The sequence below is a fragment of the Ictalurus punctatus genome, chromosome 4 (assembly GCF_001660625.3).
Source record: "Ictalurus punctatus breed USDA103 chromosome 4, Coco_2.0, whole genome shotgun sequence".
NCBI classification, from domain to species: Eukaryota; Metazoa; Chordata; class Actinopteri; order Siluriformes; family Ictaluridae; genus Ictalurus; species Ictalurus punctatus.
In genome coordinates, this window is record NC_071284.1 from 13,830,682 (window position 1) to 13,846,436 (window position 15,755).

At 39.9% G+C, this 15,755-nt stretch overlaps 1 protein-coding gene across 1 annotated transcript in view; it reads left to right on the top strand.

Moving 5' to 3' along the window:
• Window positions 1-15,755, top strand: part of cftr (CF transmembrane conductance regulator) — a 30,071-nt gene that overhangs the window by 11,803 nt on the left and 2,513 nt on the right. The window contains exons 12-26 of the mRNA XM_017466445.3: window positions 2,225-2,319; window positions 3,009-3,095; window positions 3,273-3,975; window positions 5,924-6,055; window positions 6,484-6,521; window positions 6,890-7,164; window positions 7,257-7,336; window positions 7,481-7,631; window positions 9,122-9,349; window positions 9,674-9,774; window positions 10,299-10,532; window positions 13,152-13,307; window positions 13,404-13,493; window positions 13,867-14,039; window positions 14,248-14,353. Coding sequence (XP_017321934.1) covers window positions 2,225-2,319; window positions 3,009-3,095; window positions 3,273-3,975; window positions 5,924-6,055; window positions 6,484-6,521; window positions 6,890-7,164; window positions 7,257-7,336; window positions 7,481-7,631; window positions 9,122-9,349; window positions 9,674-9,774; window positions 10,299-10,532; window positions 13,152-13,307; window positions 13,404-13,493; window positions 13,867-14,039; window positions 14,248-14,353 — 2,649 coding nt within the window. The remainder of the gene's footprint in view (window positions 1-2,224; window positions 2,320-3,008; window positions 3,096-3,272; window positions 3,976-5,923; window positions 6,056-6,483; window positions 6,522-6,889; window positions 7,165-7,256; window positions 7,337-7,480; window positions 7,632-9,121; window positions 9,350-9,673; window positions 9,775-10,298; window positions 10,533-13,151; window positions 13,308-13,403; window positions 13,494-13,866; window positions 14,040-14,247; window positions 14,354-15,755) is intronic.

A 15,755-nucleotide genomic window follows, 5' to 3' on the forward strand; every position in this document is an offset into this window, starting at 1 on the left:
TTAATGAGGGAAATAAGTATTTGACCCCTCTGCAAAACATGACTTAGTACTTGGTTTAAAAACCCTTGTTGGCAATCACAGAGGTCAGACGTTTCTTGTAGTTGGCCACCAGGTTTGCACACACCTCAGGAGGGATTTTGTCCCACTCCTCTTTGCAGATCTTCTCCAAGTCATTAAGGTTTCGAGGCTGACGTTTGGCAACTCGAACCTTCAGCTCCCTCCACAGATTTTCTATGGGATTAAGGTCTGGAGACTGGCTAGGCCACTCCAGGACCTTAATGTGCTTCTTCTTGAGCCACTCCTTTGTTGCCTTGGCCGTGTGTTTTGGGTCATTGTCATGCTGGAATACCCATCCACGACCCATTTTCAATGCCCTGTCTGAGGGAAGGAGGTTTTCACCCAAGATTTGACGGTACATGGCCCCGTCCATCGTCCCTTTGATGCGGTGAATTTGTCCTGTCCCCTTAGCAGAAATAAAACCCCAAAGCATAATGTTTCCACCTCCATGTTTGACGGTGGGGATGGTGTTCCAGGGGTCATAGGCAGCATTCCTCCTCCTCCAAACACGGCGAGTTGAGTTGATGCCAAAGAGCTCCATTTTGGTCTCATCTGACCTCAACACTTTCACCCAGTTGTCCTCTGAATCATTCAGATGTTCATTGGCAAACTTCAGACGGGCATGTATATGTGCTTTCTTGAGTAGCGGACCTTGCGCGCGCTGCAGGATTTCATTCCTTCACGGCGTAGTGTGTTACCAATTGTTTTCTTGGTGACTATGGTCCCAGCTGCCCTGAGATCATTGACAAGATCCTCCCGTGTAGTTCTGGGCTGATTCCTCACTGTTCTCATGATCAATGCAACTCCACGAGGTGAGATCTTGCATGGAGCCCCAGGCCGAGGGAGATTGACAGTTCTTTTGTGCTTCTTCCATTTGCGAATAATCGCACCAACTGTTGTCACCTTCTCACCAAGCTGCTTGGCAATGGTCTTGTAGCCCATTCCAGACTTGTGTAGGTCTACAATCTTGTCCCTGACATCCTTGGAGAGCTCTTTGGTCTTGGCCATGGTGGAGAGTTTGGAATCTGATTGATTGATTGTTTCTGTGGACAGGTGTCTTTTATACAGGTAACAAACTGATATTAGGAGCACTCCCTTTAAGAGTGTGCTCCTAATCTCAGCTCATTACCTGTATAAAAGATACGTGGGAGCCAGAAATCTTTCTGATTGAGAGGGGGTCAAATACTTTTTTCCCTCATTAAAATGCAAATTAATTTATAAATTTTTTGACATGCGTTTTTCTGGATTTTTTTGTTGTTATTCTGTCTCTCACTGTTCAAATACAACTACCATTAAAATTATAGACTGATCATTTCTTTGTCAGTGGGCAAACGTACAAAATCAACAGGGGATCAAATACTTTTTTCCCTCACTGTATGTGGCTTCATTAAACCATCAGTTAACTCCATTCACTATCTCAAAGCTGACTTCAGTGGGGTTGTGTAGTCACTTTTATTGTCACATAACTTTTCAGACTCATTACACATGTCTGAAAGTTTCTGCCTAATCTACAACAGAATAACTATTCCAGGTAAAGTCAGGTCATTGTCTCAATGAAGCCCTTTTACAACTACTGATATATTTTTTTCCCTTGATGCTCCAAAATTGGACAAAAGGTGTCAAGTAGGAGGTAAGATAACTCTTTATGTGAATTGTTACATGTCATAACTGTGTTTAATCATTCCTTATTTATGTATATATTTTAATGATCTGTTTTATCTGCTGAGAAGCATAATGTGCCAAGACAATTTTCATATCTCTTCATATAAGATGTAATGTTGAGCAAAAGTGACTCTAGGTCAGATTTATCAGTATAGAGATGTGTACATATGGTCTTATATATGATCACTGTGTCTGTATGGAATATTTACAGTCTGTGTTAATAGTATGTGTGTGTGTATGTATGTATCTCCTAAATTGAGCATCATTCCTGGTGGTATTTTATGAAATATATTGTCTCATCGTGTGTGATGTCTCGGTATGATATATTGCGTGCCATTTACTGTATATGTCAAATGGTCTTTTGCGGCATGAAGCTTTTCATCTTACCCAGTGTCAAGTGTATTCTTCTGAGCTTGTCAGAACTAATCATGAGATTAGTTGAATTAAGCACTATGCTCTGCTGAATAGAAATTAATGCAACGCGCATATGTGCTTTGATCTTTAGGACCTGGCTGCTCTTCCTGAGAACGATAGGACACCTTTGGCAGAGGGGGGACTGAACCTGAGTGGGGGACAGAAAGCACGGGTCGCCCTAGCCAGGTACACACTCAAAAAAGGAAAAATATTCCTTATTTTACAGTATATCTCCAATCTGCTAAGATTAAGTGTAATTTGGTCGTATCTCATCAATGACAGGGATTACAAACAGGACAAAAGTTCTGCACTGATCTTCTTGGTACATAGATCTGATTTGAATATACGTATTTCAAGAATTTTTGAACAATTTCAATATTTCAAGAATAATGAGGGTGAGCGGGTGGACTATTAAAACCAGTGGGAGCCAAAAGCTGTTTAGAGGGCAAACAAGTTCTTATAGAAGGTTTATAAATTGTTCAGAAATGAAAATACAAACTTTTAAACTGGTATTCTTTTTTTCTGTACTTGTATCTTAACAATATCTTTAACATATACTATTTGTTACTTGTGATAAAGACATAACATCAATTAAAACTAACAAACTATATATCTGGTTACTATATAATACACTTTTTGTCTTCTTTATTTTCTCACAAGTTTTTATAAACTTTTGTATTCAACTATATATTAATTTATATCACTATAAATTCACATTACTTTAATAATTGGTTATAAAGAATAAATATGCTTTGAGTGAAAGCGTACAGTATAATTTTCTTTGTGTAGAAGATACACTGAGAGATTTTCCACTTGTGTCTAATGTAAAGATTCATTTATAAAACTGAAAGCTATGTTTTGTTTTAATCTCTTAGGGCTGTGTACAGAGATGCTGATACCTACCTGCTGGATGCACCTTTCACACATTTGGATATCGCTACAGAGAAAGAGATATTTGAGAAGTATGTATATCCAATACGAAAACTGTCATATACAGTATGAAGTGATTATGGTAGTCCTTTCATGAGTTAACCACTGTACTATATGACTTTAGCATTTGATATATGGTGTCTTATATTGCATTGAGTTTATTATCTATTTAGTTTTAAACCGCTTGTAAGCAGATGTCTTTCTCCCAGGTGTCTGTGCAGGCTCATGGCCTCCAAAACCCGCATTGTGGTCACTAACAAGATTGAACACCTAAAACGGGCTGACAAGATCTTGCTGCTGCACAACGGTGAGTGTTTTTTTTATGGCGTGTTTTCAGAGCTGCAGTCACGGCGGCCTGACTTCAGCTCTTTGTTGCTGGGTCTGGAGGCCTATGACAACATTACTGCCGAGCGCCGTTGCTCCATCCTCACTGAGACACTACGCAGAGTATCTGTGGATGAAACCTCAGGGATACGTCCCGATCGTCCCTCCTACCGGCAGGTGGCTCCTCCCACCTACATAGATGAGAGGAAGGCTTCAGTTGTCATCAATCCACTTGCGGCCGACCGTAAGGCTTCCTTCATCCAGGTGATCGAAGAGGAGGCCAAGCGGCCACTGCCTGACCGCAAGTTCTCCCTGGTGCCTGACTATGAGCTGGTGGATGAATCGTTCATGGGGAACGATGTATATCACAACCACGGCGTGCACATGGCAGGCCAGAGAAGGCAGTCTGTGCTGGCCTTTATGACCAACACACAGGGTAGACGTGACCAGCTCCAGTCTTCCTTCCACAGTCGTCTGTCCATTGTGCCCCATAGTGAGCTGACCTCCGAGCTGGACATCTATACCCGAAGACTGTCCAAAGACAGTATCTACAACATCACCGGAGAAATGGATGAGGAGAATATTGAGGTAAGAGATGTCAGACAGGATGGTACAGTACTTCTGTAGTTCCATAGGCCCTGGAACCTAGCCCTGCTCTTGATTCACCCTATTGTAATTTACAGTTCGACGCTTAATCTTAAAGATACAAATTATATGATCTTAAAAAAATGTCTAACCCAAGGGTCATCAACTATTCTCCTAAACAAAACTGAAAACTACTATAGCAGAGCTGTTATGAAAAAAAATGCAAATAGACTCTAGTTTTCTAAACATGAGCCATTGCAAGTTCTTATCCTATTATCCAATCATAAGCATTTTTGTAAATTGAGTGAGTTTTACATAACTCGGAAGTAAAACTCATTGGACAAGAGACATTGAGTCAGAAAAGGAAGAATTTTCACACATTTTCTTTTTCTTCCCCATGTCATTTATCCTCTCCAATCTGGTTAGTGAGGTAAAAAAAATTCATAGAATGGACAGCTGTGGCTCAGGTGGTAGAGTGGGTTGTCCAATAATCGTAGGGCTGGCGGTTCGATTCCCGGCCCACATGACTCCACATACCAAAGTGTCCTTGGGAAAGACACTGAACCCCAAGTTGCTCCCAATGGCAAGTTAGCGCCTTGCATGGCAGCTCTGCACACCATTGGTGTGTGTGTGAATGGGTGAAAGTGTAAAGTGCTTTGGATAAAAGCGCTATATAAGTGTGTCATTTACCATTTACAGTGAAGTGTGTTTATTCTCCACTTCAAGGTCAAAATAGATGTATCGCCATGGCACTAGTCAAAAGTGGTAACATGAACTACTTGATGGCTTATATTAAGCCACAAGCTAACAATCATTGGATAAGCATTAAAAAGTAACTGTCACAATTCAGTCAGATTAGATGCATTTTTATAAAGAAAGAATTTTATAAAAGTGAACCTTCCATAAAAATACAATGTACATGAATACCCCTGATTATGGCTGTGACGGTGAGGAAGTTTTCCCATCAGTTAATCAACATGTGACAACACCAGTAGTACTGCTAGCACTTCGGGGGGATTGGGGGGGATAGGGTGGTTGAGTGGTGGGTTCATTGTTATTCTTAATGAAAGACACAACAACAACAAAACAGTACAATGACAACCTCGCTCATATGAACTTTTGAAACTTTATCTTCCGCCATCGTCTTGTCAGTCAGCTCGCCTCACTCTCGTTATGTAATAAATGAAATCTGATCTGTGCTGCGACTCTGACTCATTCAGGACATGCTGAATTGAGCAGTTTTTAATTGTAGCGTCTGTTCTCTAACTGAAGTAAATGATTTTTATTACTATAAAAAAGCAAAACGACAGTGCTGGGCAGTGCCGCAGTGGGCAAGTGATGTAATCTGTGTGCTACCGAACACCGTGTAACACCAGTAACACTGACTATCGCTGCAAGCCTCCCTTTGATCTATACTATGTGGAGCAATAGGAATTTACTGGTTATGTGCTGGTGAGAGTGACAGGACAGTGAATTTAAAATGCCAGATCTGTCCGGTACTTAGTAGTTGCACTATGCCAATCCATCTTTGGGAACCATGCTCACTCATTCAGACCTCAGGGCAATTTAGCATAGCCAGTAATAGGAGGTTGGAGGAAACCCACACAGACACAGGGAGAACATGCAAAACTCCACACAGTCAGTAACCCAAGCTCAGGATTGATCCGGGGGACAATGCTACCCACTGTACCACTGTAGCACCATTATAAGACTCGATATCTTATAAAAGAGTGAACATATTTTATTGTGGCACCTACATAATTTTAACTCCGTGCTGTTTTTTTTTAAATAGAAGAAGACGCCTTTATTTGTCACATATACATTACAGCACAGTGAAATTCTTTTCTTCACATATCGCAGATTGTTAGGAAGTGGCTATAATTGTGGGTATAAGTCAAATGTTGTACTGAATATGACACTTGAGAATAATTATGACTGTGTTTTTTCTCAGGCGTGCTTTGCAGATAAACAAATAGAGGATGCTTTTGAAACCACAACATGGAACACGTATCTCAGATATGTATCGACCAACAAAAGTCTCACATATGTTCTGATCTTCATCCTCATCATTTATGCTATTGAGGTAATCACGCTAATCATTATTCATCTTTGCATGTACTTGAATCAGTGTTTATCTTATTGAACTTCCAAAAAAAAAAAGTTCAAAAAAATAAAAATGTAATCACTGATCACTATTTAGCTGTGGATATAATTCAAATGTCATTTTGAATATAACTCTTGAGCGTGGATGTTTGGACTTTGTGGATTTTTTGCGAATCAGGCTAACTGTGCATTGACACTGGGCAGCTGGGTTTTGTCTCTCGGTCGGTTGTTTGACTCCCTAACTAAGGCCAGCTGTGATGATGGGCACAACAAAATTATTTACAAACATGAAACCAGTCCATTTGGCAGAAACGCTTGAAAGAGGTTCAATGGTTCAAAGTCCAAAAAAAGAATCAAGTGTCTTTTCCTCAGTTCTTTGCTGAAGATTGCTTAAATTTCTGCTCGTAGGTGGCTGGATCTGTTGTTGGGATTTTTCTGATAACTGAGTGAGTATAAATGAAAGCCGTCCTACTTTATCATATAGAGTAACAACTGCCACTTTTTTCCCCACAGCAAATCTTGATGAAAACGCTTGATATTTGTTTTTGTTTTTTTAACAAAATATATGAAATCGACAGTTATGTGTGGTGGTCTAGCAGAAGTCTTTACTCAAAACAGTGGTCACCAACCCTCTTCCTTCCTGCAGGTTTAATCTCCAACCAAAATCTAACACCTGTTGTTAATCAAGAACTTCTTAAGGCAATGATTAACTATAATCGTGCCCACCTGACCATCTAGAGCTAAAGTCTTTAGGAAGGTAGATTTCCAGGAACAGGGTTGGTGACCACATTCGTTCCTCTCCATTCTTTTTCAGTGAAATCTGGAAGGAGGAGAATCCTGGCTCAAATGCCACCAAGCAAACCAACATATCACTAACTGGTACACAATATTCTGTCATTGCCCGACCTTCCAGCAGCTATTACATCATTTACATCTATGTAGCAACATCGGAGAGCATCTTAGCTCTAGGCTTTTTTCGGGGACTGCCTCTGGTCCACACCATGATCACCATATCCAAAAAACTGCATCAGAAAATGCTGAGTTCTGTTCTAAGGGCCCCAATGTCTGTCCTTAACACCATGAAGACAGGTGTGTGAGATAGAAACACAGCAGCAGTATGCCTTTATTTTCATGTGGCGTGGTGCGTTTTGTCATTGTTTGCACTGTTTTCATTTTTAAAGGTCGTATCATGAACAGGTTCACTAAGGACATGGCTACTATAGATGACATGTTGCCTCTGCTGATGTTTGACCTTATACAGGTTTGTAACCACAATGAGTTCCAAAACTTGTGTGCCAAATAAAAAAATAAAAAAATAAAATTGAGAAATACAGTATGATTAGAGCCAATTAATCAGTCCTTGATTTAGCCTGCCTGAATGAAATATTATCATTCCTCTATACAGCTTACCCTGGTGGTGCTGGGATGTATTCTGGTGGTGTCCATCATGCGGCCGTACATTTTTCTTGCAGCTACACCCTTGGCCATTGTCTTTATTGTGATGAGGAAGTACTTTCTGCGCACAGGTCAACAGCTGAAGCAAATGGAGACAGAAGGTGAGAAGTAACAGATATGTGTGTGCCAATCTTTGCATATACACATCGTCAGTCAGGGACAAAAGTGTTTCCAGTTTCCTCGATGCATTCCCTCACTTGAGCAATGTTTTTACGTAATAGCTGGGGGTGCCAGCTTTGTATCACAGGCAGACACACAATGGTTAGGAACAATGTAAGGATCAGAAAGAATCCTAAGAATGAGCACTGCATTCCAGCAGAGGTTATAGGGAAGGCTAGCTGTGTAGCCTGTTAAGACATATTTCTGACTGTACATAGATCAGGCTGGGATCGGACTCTTCCAGGGGGGGAGTCAGAAATTTTGACAAGGCTCTGGCAGAAGGTCAGCAGCATGGCAGAAAACAGGAGAGGATGAGAGGATGAATGAGTCAGGCAGGAGGAGATGGGATATCTCAAAGGAAGCAGCATGGGCAAAAGTCCGAATTTGGCCTCTTTGTTTGTCTTTGTTTATGTGCAGTGTGATATGTCCCAAGTGACGCTATAACCCTAGTACTGACCCAGTCTGTCCAGATCACTTCTCACCCTGCTCCATGAACAGGAAGCAGAAATGTGTTGTCCTCAAACATTGATGGCTAGTTTTTATGTCAGTCTTTCTAAGGTCGCACAGGGAGCAAATGCGGATTTTCCATACAGAACTGGGACAGTTTTGGAATGACTCAACAGGAGATTTTCTCCTGACTACGCTATCATCATTCCCTAAGCAGGAGGGGGTTGGTCTTGTTTGTGAAAGCGAGTTAAGAATGTTTACATGCTCTAATGAATGTTGAGAATGTGATGATAAATGAATAGTTTGAGGATGGCTCAGCCCTTTTGTATACGTGCAGGCGAGGCTGGCATGCTCATGGACAGGGGCTTCATAGCAAAAAGGTTCAAAGCACAGGGTTATATTTCAGAATGCAACCAATAAAAGTCAATATTCATGATTCTACTGCTGTGTCAGATTCATAAGCAGTAATGGACTAGTGGACTAGTTCAACAAACAGACTTCATATAAAAACCATAATGAACTTCCCTTTACTTTCACACTATCCGTTGTTGCCCAGATGAGGACGGGTTCCCTTCTGAGTCTGCTTCCTCTCAAGGTTTCTTCCTCATATCATCTTAGGGAGTTTTTTCTCGCCACCGTCACTACCGGCTCGCTCAATAGGGATAAATTCACATGTTTAAAATCTGTATCCTGTGTTTATATATTTCTGTAAAGCTGCATTGAGACAATGTCTCTTGTTAAATGCGCTATACAAATAAGTTGAATGGAATATATAATACATCCTTACATTTGAAGGGATGAAGGAAGGGTATTCTACAGGCAGCACTGTTTAATAATCAGCATTATCCTGACTAAAAGCTTGAACAATAATTACTTTTAAAATGATGTTTCTTTTACTCTAGCCACCATCATTCTGTGAGTCCAATGGCATGATCCTCTGCTAACATGTTCCTCTCTCTCTCCCTCTCTCTCTCCCCTCATCCAGCTCGTAGTCCCATCTTCTCCCATCTCATCATCTCACTAAAAGGACTGTGGACAATCCGGGCCTTTGACCGGCAGGCGTACTTTGAAACTCTGTTCCATAAAGTCCTCAACACACACACATCCATCTGGTTCCTCTACCTTTCCACTCTGCGCTGGTTCCTCTTCCGTGCTGACATCATCTATTTCTTCTTCTTCACGCTCGCTGCCTGGATTGCAGTAGGAACTAACCGTAAGCCCGCGCTTCTATTTTCCAGTCTAAAGCTATCCTGAGTGCATGAGGCATATTGCTTGTGCACCCTTTGTAGTGCACTCTGTGTGAACTAGTACGCTTTATGTAAGTGGCCCTGCTAGTTGGAGCTGAATACTGGAGGTTGCAGAGGTTGTAGACAGTAAGCACATGCTTGAATGCTTGATTTGGCAGGTTTCACAGACAATTTCACTGATACGTAATTGCTAACAGTGTTTAGGGAAATGCCTTTGAAGTGAATTTAGAGGTCATTGTATGCACTGTTGTGCTTGATGTTTACTCACGTGGTTGTGTGTTATTCCACAGAGGATAAATCGGGTGAGATTGGTATCATTATAGCTCTGGCGATGCTCATTCTCGGCACCTTCCAGTGGTGTGTCGTCACCAGCATTGCAGTGGATGGAATGGTATGTGCACCCCCCCTCTTGCTCACACACATAAGCACACACACCCAAACACATATTTATGCATTCATCTTGGTAACTTTACTCATTCTTGCCATTCCCCTATGTAAAGTTGCACCCTAGCTTGTCTTTCGTTGTGGCTAAAAGCAGAAATTGTTCTGTAATGGTGAGGAAGAGATTGTGTGTGAAGGCTGTTGTCAATGCAGAGGTTTTTTTTTTTTTTGTCTGCACAAAGTCTGTGTTATTAGTCTTATCAGGGTGCAGAACATTACGTTCTTCCACAGCTCTTCAGAGGAAGTGGTGAAATGTGTTGTTGATATGCATAAAATGTCTTCCCATACGAACTCCTGCACGCTTGTAGATATTCACCCTGAAAGTCATGGATACAATTAGACTTACCGACTTTAGCCTGCACTCAATCACAAGTACAAGAAGTTCAAGCATCATTTGGAAGCCAAACAAACCAACAATCATGTTTAGGCAATTACTTGACTTGCTTACATCATTGCTCTTATTCTCACCTCCAGATGCGTTCTGTGGAGCGCGTCTTTAAGTTCATCGACCTGCCGTCCGAGGAGCCTAAACCAAGGCTGGGTCAAAGAAAAGCCTCAACCCTGGTCATTGAGAACCCAGAGGCCTGCACTGACACTTGCTGGCCCAGTCATGGGCAGATGGACATACGCAACTTAACAGTCAAATACACTGAGGCAGGACATGCCGTGCTCAAGAACCTCTCTTTCAGTGTGGAGGGTGGACAGAAGGTATGTGTAGGTGCCAGTGCAGTTGACCATCAGAGTTCACAAACCAAAATTTCTTGTAAGGTTATTGTAGTTTTTAGAAAATATTCTATTAGACACTTTTATAAAGCTCAAGCCATCCAGTTAACTTTTGAGGAACTCTTTTTTTCTACAGCTTGGAGACAATATTATTAAAAGCTTTAGATATTAGCTAAACTTTTTTTTCTGAATTAATTTGAATTCAGTCCCCATGCAAGCTTTTACTTAACAAAATGTTTCCATGCTTTCCAGCAACTGACACTGAACAAATCTACTGCTAAAGCATGGCACAAACAAAATTATGTAGGTCACCTAAGCTTTTTCTGAATCTTGGCCAGACCACTATTTTAAGCCTCAAAAAGAGAACATGTCTGAGGGAAAAGGACATCGGGTTGTCCTAAATTTGTTATTACGTGTTTCTCTTTAATGTCAGTCCCCACCTTTTTTCTGATTTTAGAGGATCTGTCCTAGGATAAAGTGAACAATTATGTACCCTCAAACGAAAATCTTGTTAGTGGGAGTGTCGATGGAGAAAACCCCAAAATGGACGGCTTCCAAGTGGCATGGAAACAATTTCTTATCAGACTGTTGTTTTAGCCAGAACAGATTATTTTTCAAATGTGGCAGTAAGCAATAAGATAAGAGCAATCTCATTTTTTTTTCTGAAACACATTAAAGTAACAAATGATCCTTTTCTAATGATCAAATAAATTTAGGCCTTATAACCAATGATTTCACACATTTTCAAAAAGAAAAAAAAAACATCATAAAATTTAATTCAGCAGCAGTTCATTCAAGCAATAATGCATGAACAAGTGTGCTGTTATCAAGTGTGTGAGTATCAGCACAGCTGTGATTTCCTGTGGCCTTGTCCCTACGTGCCGATCATAGCCGTGCTGATATTCACTACAATAGCATGACTGTGAGTGTGATATTGCTTTCATACAATACAGTTCAATAAACAAGATATTTATATCGAGTAACTGATATTCCAACCACAATATGTTGAATATTTTGTTTGTTTGTTTTTGTTTGTTTATCCGTCAGAGAAAATAGTTTCCAAAGAAGCCACAGCTGATAGGGTGGTTGCAAGTTGCCATGCCAACGCACAGATTGTAGAGTGTAGTGGCAGTTTTAATTTCCTGTAGTGAACACAGACAAGCGGAGTGATACAGTGAAACACTGAAATGTCCCAATGTTATACTAAATATCAGCACTCTTAGAACACTGCGTGTCCAGTCAAATTAGTGGACCAGAACTAACCGTTGTATATTATGGATTAATACACCTTTAAGAATGTTGTGTATTTAAATAGGAATAAGCATTATGTATCACCCTAACCCTAACCCAAAAAAGCCCTCTATATTTCCCTTCATATACATTTTTCCCTTGGACATGTCATTCATAAGCCTAATGTTGTGTTTCACATCACACAGAGCACACCTACACTAAATACTAAATGCAATCTATACTAAAGGCAAAACATCTTGGATGAATAGAAATTTCCTCTTCCTAAATTCTGATAAAACAGGATCAAAGACATTGGGTACTATGTCTGCTCAAAATATTTTTGAGGATTCTGATTTATTGGGTAGTGACCGAAAGAATTAGATCACGGGTACAAGCGGCTGAAATGGGTTTTCTCAGGAGGGTGGCTGGCCTCTCCCTTAGAGATAGGGTGAGAAGCTCGGTTATCCGAGAGGAACTCAGAGTAGAGCCGCTGCTCCTTTGCGTTGAAAGGACCCAGTTGAGGTGGTTCGTGCACCTGGTAAGGATGCCACCTGGGCGCCTCCCTAGGGAGGTGCTCCAGGCATGTCCAGTTGGAAGGAGACCTTGAGGAAGACCCAGGACCAGGTGGAGAGATTATATTTCCACACTGGCCTGGGAACGCCTCGGGATCCCACAGTCAGAGCTGGTTAATGTGGCTCAGGAAAAGGAAGTTTGGGGTCCCCTGCTGGAGCTGCAAACAACAACAACAACAAAACATCCTGTTTGCAGAGAATCTTTAGGCTGAAACAGGACTGATAGGAAGTCTATAGTAACTCAAGTCACTAGAAACTGTTGTGTGTGAAAATCCGAGGAGATCAGCAGTATCAAACCAGCCCATCTGGCAGCAACAACCATGCTGTGGTTAAAGTCACAGAGCTCACACTTTTTCTTGATTCTGATGTTTGATCTGAACATTAACTGAAGCTCTTGACCATTATCTGCATGATTTTATGCATTGTGCTGCTGCCACATGACTGGCTGATTAGAAAACTGCATAAATGAGCAAGTATACAGGTGTATTCTAAGTGAATGGTGAGTGTATAGGCATTATTGACATTATTTATTATGTGACATTATTTATATGTTTGAGTTATTGAGATTTGGATTCAACTCATTCAAAGAGGCTAAAAAGTCTAAAAAATTAACTAGTAATAACTTTGATAATGGTAGATTGTGATTTCCACTACAGCACTATAACACTATAGCTTTGTTAATGAAGGGTATTACAGTATATTTATTTTGTATGTAAATCATTTACAAAATGCATGATTATTATTATTATTATTATTATTATTATTATTATTATTATTATCAAAAAATGTTTTTGGTTCTTAGGTGGGCATATTGGGCAGGACAGGTTCTGGGAAAAGCACACTATTCAATGCACTCCTGCGTCTGGCTTACACAGATGGAGACATGTCTATTGATGGCGTCTCCTGCTATAACATGTCCCTGCAAAAATGGAGGAAGGCTTTTGGTGTGGTGCCTCAGGTATGTCCACAGCTTCGAATTACAAAAATTTGTATTGCTCTTACATAATTATATAAGTTCTGTCATTTTGGATTTGTAACTCCTCGGCTGCTACAGAAAGTTTTCATCTTTACTGGAACATTTCGGTTGAACCTGGACCCATGTGGATGCCACAGTGACAAGGAGCTGTGGAGGGTTGTTGAGGAGGCAAGTCTCAATGCTGTAACACTCATTTATTTACACTTTATTTGCACACATCCTAACTGCTTGTCAAGTAACAACTCCTCCACGGCAACACTGCGTTGACCAGCAATCAACCAAGATTCAAGTCACGTTTGGCTAATTCTGATTCGAAGACGTGATAGTAATTAAACTCACTGGTAGGGAGTTGATACCATTCTTAAGTACTTAGAATAAGTGATAATGGAAAGTATAGAATTTTTTAAAAATATGCTTTATGGATTTAAGTGTGAGTTTCAGAAGGTTACGGATGTGCTGCTCAGTTATTTGCAACTAGAAAGGTGCGAAAAACGTTGCTGTTATCCTTGTGTGTATAGTTTTAATACGTGTTTTTCTTCAGGTGGGGCTTAAATCAGTGATTGAGCAATTTCCAGATAAGCTGGATTTTCAGCTGGAATATGGAGGACATGTGCTGAGCTATGGCCACAAGCAGCTGATGTGTCTGGCTCGATCCATCCTCAGTAGGGCCCGAATCTTGCTGCTGGATGAACCCAGTGCCCACCTTGACCCCATGTAGGTGAACCACCGGCATAACAGTAACACACAGAAGACTGCTAATGTTGTTCTGTGGTCTGTGCCAAGAGAAAGCACGCTGGTAGAAACAAGTTTTTGTAATTTCTCTGTGAACAGAAAAAGAACTTGAATTTGAGATTAAATTACTACACTGGTTTTTGTTACGGTAACTGATGAGTTGTGTTTTGGTAACTGTGATGGATTGCAGCACTGTGAAGGTACTGAAGAAGACGCTAAGGCAATCCTTCTCCTCCTGCACTATCTTACTGTGTGAACACAAGGTGGAACCGCTGCTGGAGTGCCAGTGCTTCCTGGTAAAGCTCTCCCTGTCATCACTTTTATTTCACCAGCTCAGCTGGCTGAACACAATTAGGAAACCCAGCAATTATATCAATTATAATTAAATCAAATATAAAAAACTTAAATAAGCCATTTAGGTGTGCTGTAAAATGATAGTTTGTACTGGTTTTGTTTTTGAGATATTATAGCATTATATGTAATGAATAAAACATGCAGGTGGTCTGATGTGGCCAGACACAAAGCGGTGTTACTGTTATCACCCTGAAGTTTTCCAATAACAGCACTTCTCAAAGCGTTTTATTCTTCATTTTTAATTTTTTTTTTTTTTTTTTTTTTAAGAATGCCACTTTGTACGTTTTAACAGATTGTAGTTACATTTAAGGTTGTGGAATGTCTGTGGTTTTAAGTTACTGTTGTCACTTACGTTAAAGCACACTATAAACCTATTCCACGCTCTTGAAGTTAATAAGACAAGAAAAAAATGCAGCTTGTCATGTTAAGGAAAAAAAAAAACCCCAGAAAGTGCTTATCCCTCTATTCTGTGTTGGAAAACCTCACCTTTTGACTGTTACAAAGTGCTCACATTGGACACTCCTTCCAAAAATGTTACATAAATGTCTCCAGAGAGAACATTTCACAATACCAACAAGAACCGTTTTTAAATATCTGTTTATGTGGTGCACGTGCCTAACCCAAATCCTAACCCCAATCTCTGTTTAAGTCGTTACTATAGCAATGATAACAGATTAGAATGATCACATTAATGTAGACCTTACTGCTTGATACCGTAATGCTGTTAGAGAAAATTAATCAACACCTTTTGGTATAAATCAGTCAAAGTCAATGTCCGTCACAGTGAATTGAACCTGAAATGTGTGGAAAAACACGGCTAATAACACAAAAAAATAATAACAGCGATTCGTTTGGATTTCATTCATATATATATATATATATATATATATATATATATATATATATATATATATATATATATATACACACACACACATGTAACACACATATATACACACACACACACCAGCTGTAAAAGCCGTTTAGGGAAATGTGTTACTTAAAAACAGCATATATATATATATATATATATATATATATATATATATATATATATATATATATATATATATATATATATATATAGAAGCCATTTGCAAGGAGGTTATATTTAGACATACTGTCATATTGTTATCAGAAGTACTATCATATTAGCATTCATAAATAGTAAGATAGCATATCTGATGGAATTTGTAATATCAGCAAGATGAAAGAATTTGCTTGCACAGAATCTGCTTTGCTATGGACGGCATACATTTCAGTGCTGACTACTTAACTGGCCTAATTGTTGGAAACTTGGACACAGTGGAAGGTCAGTTTAAATGGTTAATATATCATAAACAT